Below are 7,978 nucleotides of genomic sequence, written 5' to 3'. Positions count from 1 at the left end.
GAGATAAAGCACAGTGCAAAGGTGATGTGCAACAATCCCAACTGCTGCTAACATCCCATTTTATAGCAGATATATATGGCATATGGGGAGAGGTGGGAAGGAGAGGAGGTCTGTCAGCACAGTGCCATCTCCTGTCAATCATGATGCACTTCAAGATCAGGAGAGCTTATGCTCCTGCATGGACTGTGATAAGTAACAAAGGAAGGCACAAGCAAGACAAGGTCTGTGTGCGCTTCTTGCTGTGTGCATCATTAGGGACATAACCCCTGGGTTTCTTCTGTTAGGAAGCTGTCTGTCTCTTCAGCAGTGTCTTCAGTGCCTCCTTCACCTCCTGGCTCCTCAGGCTGTAGATGAAGGGGTTCAGCATGGCAGTCACCACCATGTAAAGCACAGAGACCACCTTGTCCCTCTCCAGCACATAGGAGGAGCTGGGCCAAGTGTAAATGAAGAGGATGGAGCCATAGTAAAGGGTGAGGTGGGTGGCAGAGGTGGAGAAGGCTTTGCACTGCCCCTCAGTTGAGCACATCCTCAGGATAACAACCGGGATGGAGACGTAGGACATGAGGATGAGTGCAGAAGGGAGGATGGTGTTGAAGGCCAGGTTGAAGTAGAGGAGGGACTGGTAGCTGTCTGTCACATCACAGGAGAGCTTTGCCAGTGGAGCAGGTCGCAGAAGAAGTCATCGATGATGTTGGAGTCACAAAAGCTGGGAGTGAACGTGTAGCTGGCAACAAGGGTAGAGTTGGCAAAGCCACTGAGGTAGGAGGTGACCACCAGCCCTATGCAGAGCTTATTGGACATGGCAGCAACATAGAGCAGTGGGTTGGAGATGGCCACGTACCTGTCATAGGCCATGGCTGCCAGCAGGTAGCTCTCGGTGCAGGCCAAGCCACTGGAGACAAAGAACTGAGCAGCACACCCAGCAAATGAGGTGCTCTTGTCCTCAGAGATGCAGTTCAGAAGGATCTTGGGGGTGTAGACAGAGGAATACCAGAGGTCCAGGAAGGACAAATTGCCAGTGAAAAAGTACATTGGGGTATGGAGGCGTGAGCTACGGCATATCACCGCTATGAGGGTGATGTTGCTCATGAGGGTGTGTCCTGGGTTCAGCAGTAGCAGTCATTTTTCTCCTTCTTGGTAGCTGGTGCAGTGCTGTGTTTTGACTTTCGGCCTGGGAACAGAGCTGATAACAGAGATGTTTTGGTTTGGCCAAGGACTTTGTGAGCCTCATGCTCTGCCAGGGAGGAAGCAGAAGGAAGGAAGGAGGAAGCAGAGACAGGGCACCTGACCCAAGCTAGCCTAAGAGGTATTCCGTACTGCAGCATGTCATGGCCAGGATGTAACTGGGAGCTACCCGAAAGGGCTAGTAGTCTGCATGCAGGGGGACTGCAGGGTTGGAGGAGGTATGGGTCGGTGCTTGGTTGGGCTGGGGGGGGTGAGTTATCGGTTGGCTGGTGGTGAGGTGATGTATTCTCTTCCCTTGTTATTTCCTTTATCTTTGCTATTACTGGTGGTAGCAGTAGTGATCTATATTATGCCCTAGTTACTAAACTGTTTTTATCTCAACCCGGGGGAGTTGCATTCTTTTTGATTCTCCTCTCCGTCCCCCCTGGGAGTAGGGGGAACGAAAGAAGTGGGGGGAGTGAGTGAACAAGCTGTCTGGCTAGGTTTAAACCACGACAGGGTGGTGATGTAGGCAGAGGGGAACACCATGAACAAGAGAAGCTGCAGCTTTGTGTCAGTGGTTGGGCCCCAGGAGGATGAAGCTGGTGACTGAACTATGGTTCCTCTCTTCCATGGTGAAGCAACTGGAGACATGGATCCCAGTGGCTATTTCATAGCTGCAGTGTGGGGTCTTGATCATGGGCTAAGAGAAGGGCTTCCATGGTGCTGGCATTGCTCTCTGTCCCAAAACACAGCTTCACACACAAAAGAGAAAAGCAGAGTAAATTTTGTATTGAGAAGATCTGTTGTGCTGATTTTGGTTGTGCTCTTCTATCAGAGAATGACAGAATGGTTTGGAAACTACCTTAAAGCTCATCTAGTTCCAACCCCCTGTCCACGAGAGGGGCACCTACTAGAGCAGATTGCTCCATGTCCCATCCAAGTCGGCCTTGAACACTTCCTTGCATTCCCTAACTTCTATGAATGGGAAATCTCAATCTCAGCGTCACATGAAATTGCTCATATATTAAGACTCTTTAATTTGAATTTCATGTGCAGAACTGGAGGTAGAGGCTGAAGACAAATGCATGTAGGGTCACCATCTGCTACAGCCTAACACAGTTTGATTAGGTTCATTGTCATCAGTCTTCCCAGTAAAAGCATTGTCTCATTGAGTTTTCTCTTTTGCATGAGCAAACACTGAAGGGTTGGACGTGCACCTAAAAGCCTTAATTACAAGTGTGTGTATGTTAGGACCTCTGGTTTAGGCACATTATTGAAAGCAGCAGTTATTCAGTGCTAGTGTGTGTTTGCACAGCTGAGTACAGGCACAGAAGCTGGAATTCATCTGACATTGTCAGCCTACATATGAATTACTTCAGCTTTTCCATAGCAATGGAAGTGATAGACTGTTCCGCAGGAAGACCAGAAGATGAGCTCTTATCTGCTGCTTCCTTGCAACTTCCCCTATGCTCCCGTCAGGTTTGGAGGACCCTCTTTCAATTAGCTCTCCTGGTGGCTGCTCCTCAATGGGCTTGATGATCTTCTTATCTGGCCTCATATGTTGATTCTAATGTTTGTCATCAGGTACCACAAGGGGTGGGCAGAGAGATGAGGAGACAAAGAAAAGAAAGATGACTCCCCTTGAAGATTATTTTCTTGGCTACTGTGATGCTGTGTCCCTTGTTGACCCTTTTTACCTGAGCATACTCGCTTATGGTCTTGTCCAGCAAGATCCCATGCGTCCCATGGAGCCTTCGGCTAGAGCATATCACCACCATGAGGGTCCAATGTGGAACCACAAGTTTAGAGACCACAAGAACAAAAGCACGCTTTAAATCTCTGTGTGACAGCCCCACACCAGCTCATCTCCCAGGGCAAAGCAAGCAGGTACGGCCTCTCCTGTCCCAGCATTGCCTGTGGCATGTGATTGGGGATATTTATCCATTGCTTCATTCTGTATCTCCTTAGGTAGCAGGTCCCTGAAGCAGATACTCAGTGTGGCCTTTGCACCCAGTGAAGTGTTGCTGCACAGCCGTGCATCCCCCAGAGATGGCCTCAGTTACTCCCTGCACCAAGAAAGACCATTTCAGAGCTTTCATAGCTCTCCATGTTACGTGATCACTGTTTCCATCACTAAAGCCTCAGAACAAAGGTGCAATCTCAAGAACATCCATGTTCTTTACATTGAGCTGATTATACCTTTTTACCAGCCTGAATGTAGAAGGAAACAAGAACTCTTCCTAGGAGTCTTCCCCAGAGCATCCTTCAGCTCTGTGCTCCTGCAGATGTGGATCTGGGCTCTCAACATGGGGATTATCAGGGTGATGTCAACAGGCACCAGGCTGGACAGAGTCTTGGGTGACTTGGTGTAGTGTGAGGCATCCCTGCCCATGGCAGGGGGTTGGGCTTTCAGGACTTTTCCCACCCAAACCATTCCATGATTCTATGACACCCCTTTATCCTGGTGCAGGGAATAACTTGAGCTCTGCAGTCAACAGTGAGAAGTGGGAATTTCTGGGTAGTACTCAGTTCAGCTATTTAGGGTGGTTGTTTTGGAGTAAGGTGAATTGCTTCTTAGAGGACCTGGCAACAATAGGGTGAGAAGGGTCAGATGAAGAACCAAGCCTGTAGACGACAACATTCAGCTAAACCATGCTCAGATTTAGCTGGTATGCTCAATATCAGCACTGAGTTAGTTATAAATGATCTGTCAAAGAAAAACCCAAGCAGAGCAACCCCAAATGTTCTTTCTAATTGAATTTTGACATTTCTTCCTGGAGTCCTGCAGGAGAAATCGCATCCCAATCCATTGGACTGACCACAATGACTGGCACCAGCCTGTGCATCACATGCTAAAGCCACTGAATGATTCAATGATTCATTTCATCCCCTTTTAGGCAACTGAGTGCTCATCAAGTCAGTGTTGAAATGATATAGATTTGAGTGGAATGAAATGAAGCTTCAAGTGCAGCTGATGAGCATTTTTTTATGCATTTGCATTTGTCTGGGTGTCTTTTCTGATTCTCAGGACAACTTCTTGGGGGTTACGGACCCAAAATGGATCTATTTAGGGAAAGAAACCACACAGACCCAATAGTGTTTTATTTTTTGGGTAGGTTTTGCTTTCTGCATCCCTTTACGTTAAAATTCACTGGAGGGGTTTGGTGTCATGGCACACTCGAGCACAGATTGTGTTTTTATATCGCTCCTGAGTGACTGAGGTTTAGTGAATGGAATGAGAATGATTAAAACCAATAACCCAGACACAACCAGGCAGACTTCCTGGTGCTTCAAGCTGATGATGCTTTCCCTACCTTAGATATCTGTCAGAAAATGTTGCTATTGGCTTTTTTAGGCATAAATTGTGCTGGAAAGCTGGGCACATCATTGTGTGTAAGTGAGCTGTGAATGTGGGATGAGGTAGATCTTTGGTGAGAAGCTGTGAGGGCTGGAGCAGCTCTGCTCTGGAGCCAGGCTGAGAGAGCTGGGCTGGGTCAGCCTGGACAAGAGAAGGCTCCTGAAGGGGGGACCTCAGAGCAGCTCCAGTGCCTAAAGGGGCTGCAGGAAACCTGGAGAGGGGCTTTGGCCAAGGGCCTGTAGGGGCAGGCCAAGGGGAATGGTTTTAACCTGCCCGAGGGGAGACTGAGATGAGCTCTTAGGCAGAAGCTCTTCCCTGTGAGGGTGCTGAGGTGCTGGCACAGGGTGCCCAGAGAAGCTGTGGCTGCCCCATCCCTGGCAGTGTTCAAGGCCAGGTTGGACCCAGGGGCTTGGAGCAAGCTGCTCCAGTGGAAGGTGTCCCTGCCCGTGGCAGGGGTTGGAGCTGGAGGACCTTTAAGGGCCCTTTTAACACAAACCAGGCTGGATTCTATGATCCAGGCCCATGAAATTGTCCTTAATACACAAACATGCCAACACACTGACCCTCCAACTCACTGGCTTTGGGCATGAACCGTCTCTGTCAAGCAAGGCAGCTGTAGACGTGAACTTTGTTGTTAACAAAGAAGAAAGTTTCTTTCTTGTTATCCCCAGCTAATTAATCTCTGATGGCTTTTTATGAAGAATGACGTAAATCACATCCAAGTCTTCTGAGAAGCTTTAAGGTCCCTTTTAACACAAACCATTCCATGATTTTATGTCTCTAGGATAGCCCTGAGGCTCAGCCATGCTCCAGGTTACCACGGCCCTGGCAGCTCTATGGGTTGGGGTAATGCACACATTGGCATGTTTTGCTGGATTTTCATGTATATATTGTTTTTCCACCACAAATCAACTCTCTGTACAGGGAGGCAGCAGTAGAGACATCAGGGTAGGCAATGCCATTGGTGCAGGCTGCTATGGGCTGCCACATATCAAGTCGGAAGGCTGATGAGCAACACAATAGCTCCTATGATCTTTTCTGGTCAAGATGCCATGGAGATCATTGTTGTGTACAGGGAGATGGCAAGCAAAGGTGTGGAGCAGTGGACAGTGGTTTTCTTGGTAGGGTCTGCCCTTTGGTGAGTATTCATCACTACTACATCTTAAAGTTCTTTCAAAGTGCCTTCATTCATTCCAGAGGTCACACAAGTAAGGTCTTTGCTGTCTGAAATGCAATGAGATGAATGGTGCTGGAAATCTTTTAATGAGACTTGAGAATCAAAAGCTAAAATAACTTCCTGCACATTGTGCCAGTTCTTTCCTGTCCTCTCTATTTATCTTGTTAAATGTGTTTGTATCCTTTTCTTATGGCACTTACTAACTGTCTAGAAATGGAGTTTCATTTACTGCAACAGTAGAATTCACCCTCTGTTTATTCTGATTTGTCAAGCGAAAGCCATGCAAAACAAAACACAGCTCATACCTTGAGCACAGGGAATTATAAAAGATTTTGCAATGTTCTTATTTGTGTATGCAGGTGGTGATATCAAAGCAGCCAGTGCATCATGGAAGTTAAGACTCCCCCAGCAAATGCTGCCCATCTGAGATACTTAATAAACAGCTGAGCATTTCCCCACATTTCCATTCTACCTTGCCCTAAACCTACAACATTCAATATCACTTTATTTTCAAGAGTCTCCTCAAAGCCTCCTTCACCTCCTTATTCCTCAGGCTGTAGATCAAGGGGTTCAACATGGGAGGCACCATGGTGTAGAGCACCACAGCCCATTTGTTTCCTACTGTCCTGGGTTCAGCAGTAGCAGTCATTTTTCTCCTTCTTGGTAGCTGGTGCAGTGCTGTGTTTTGACTTTCGGCCTGGGAACAGAGCTGATAGCGATGTTTTGGTTTGGCCAAGGACTTTGTGAGCCTCATGCTCTGCCAGGGAGGAGGGGAAGCCAGGAGGAAGCAGAGACAGGACACCTGACCCAAACTGACCAAAGAGCTATTCCATACCACAGCACGTCATGCCCAGGAGGTAACTGGGAGTTAGCCGGAAGGGCTGGGAGTCTGCAGGGTTGGAGGATGTATCGGTCGGTGCTTGGTTGGGCTGAGGGGGGGCGAGTTATCGGTCAGCTGGTGCTGAGGTGTTGTATTCTGTTCCCTTGTTATTTCCTTTATCATTATTATCATTGGTGGTAGCAGTAGTGATCTGTGTTATACCTTAGTTACTAAACTGTTCTTATCTCAACCTGTGGGAGTTGCATTCTTTTTCGATTCTCCTCTCCGTCCCTCCAGGAGCAGGGGGAGGGCAAGAAAGGGGGGGAAGTGAGCGAATGAGTTACCTGACTGGGTTTAAACCACGACACCTACTCTTGAGCTGTTTGAGGTGAGGTTTAAGTACGTGAAGAAGGATGCCCCACAGAAGATGCTGACAGTGGTGAGGTGGGAGGTGCAGGTGGAGAAGGCTTTGCGCTTGCCCTCAGCTGAATTGATGCTCAGGATTGTGAGGATGATGGCAATGTAGGACAGCAGGATAACCAGGATGCAGGGCACACCAAAGAGAGATGCTGCAGTGGTCAGGATGATGTGGCTGAGGGTGGTGTCGGAGGCGGAGAGCGAGATGAGAGGGGAAATGTCACAGAAGAAGAGGTCGATGGTGCTGGAGCTGCAGAAGGACAGGGTGGACATGCTGATGGTCTGTCCCACACCATTGGTCAGCCCCATGAGGTACGAGCCAGTCACCAGCTGGAAACAGCACTTTGGGGACATGACAAGGGGGTACAGCAGGGGATGGCAAATGGCCACGTAACGGTCATAGGCCATTGCAGCCAGCAGGAAGCATTCAGTTATCCCAAAGAGATCATAGAGGAAGACCTGAGCCACACACCCAACATAAGCAATGCTCTTCTTCTCTGACATCAAGTCAACCAACATCTTGGGGGTGATGATGGTGGAGAAACAGAGGTCTACAAAGACCAGGTTGCCCAGGAAATAATACATGGGGGAGAGGAAATGGGGGCAGGCCCTGATTAAGATGATGATGCCCAGGTTGCCCACAATGGTGACAACGTAGGTGAGCAGGAAGAGCAGGAACAAGCAGACCTGAGTCACTGGGTCCTCTGTGAACCCTGTCAGGCTGAACTCGGTCACTTGGGTACAATTGCTTTGTGCCATGGGCTGCGTGGTGCTTTGTGTGTGAGCTCCTGGCTGGAGGTTTCTTCTCCAAGAGGCAGGGATGTCCCAGGTGGAAAAGCCTCTGTGTGGTGGGAGCTGCTCAGAGACAGTCCTGCAGGATGGAAAGGGAGAGTTCAGGCACAGCTCAATGAGGAACAAGTTGGTGAAAGTCGTGTGCCAGCACAGGTAGAACAAAGGGGTGCTCAAGCAGTTAAACACCATGGCACAACGCGGTGCCTGCTCCTCTGGCTCCCCTTGAGATGTTGATCAATGACCCCTG

General features: G+C 48.7%; 2 protein-coding genes across 2 annotated transcripts; both read right to left on the bottom strand.

Moving 5' to 3' along the window:
* Nucleotides 1-280: 280 nt before the first annotated feature.
* Nucleotides 281-1,798, bottom strand: LOC130608372 (olfactory receptor 1013-like). Its single transcript, XM_057426236.1, is given in 4 exon segments — nucleotides 281-663; nucleotides 666-1,084; nucleotides 1,676-1,752; nucleotides 1,754-1,798. Coding segments are annotated over 4 exon segments (924 nt in total).
* A 4,403-nt stretch (nucleotides 1,799-6,201) lies between these two features.
* Nucleotides 6,202-7,698, bottom strand: LOC130608303 (olfactory receptor-like protein COR4). Its single transcript, XM_057426145.1, has 2 exons — nucleotides 6,891-7,698; nucleotides 6,202-6,320 (listed from the first exon to the last, which is right to left on the bottom strand). Exons 1-2 carry the CDS (start codon nucleotides 7,696-7,698, stop codon nucleotides 6,202-6,204), a joined length of 927 nt encoding a protein of 308 aa, XP_057282128.1.
* Nucleotides 7,699-7,978: the final 280 nt, after the last annotated feature.

This window comes from Pezoporus wallicus, unplaced genomic scaffold (assembly GCF_028554395.1).
Source record: "Pezoporus wallicus isolate ANWC-B61680 ecotype Strahan unplaced genomic scaffold, APGP_CSIRO_Pwel_v1 contig_4131, whole genome shotgun sequence".
Lineage (NCBI taxonomy): Eukaryota > Metazoa > Chordata > Aves > Psittaciformes > Psittacidae > Pezoporus > Pezoporus wallicus.
The sequence above is the reverse complement of the archived record's forward strand: the minus strand, read 5'-3'. Positions and strand labels throughout refer to the sequence as shown.

Excerpts from the sequence above, each read along its gene's own strand:
- LOC130608303 (XM_057426145.1), bottom strand. The coding sequence starts at position 7,698 with ATGGCACAAAGCAATTGTACCCAAGTGACCGAGTTCAGCCTGACAGGG. Across the intron at positions 6,321-6,890 it reads CTCAAACAGCTCAAGAGTAG|GAAACAAATGGGCTGTGGTG; the intron begins GTGTCGTGGTTT and ends CCAGGACAGTAG.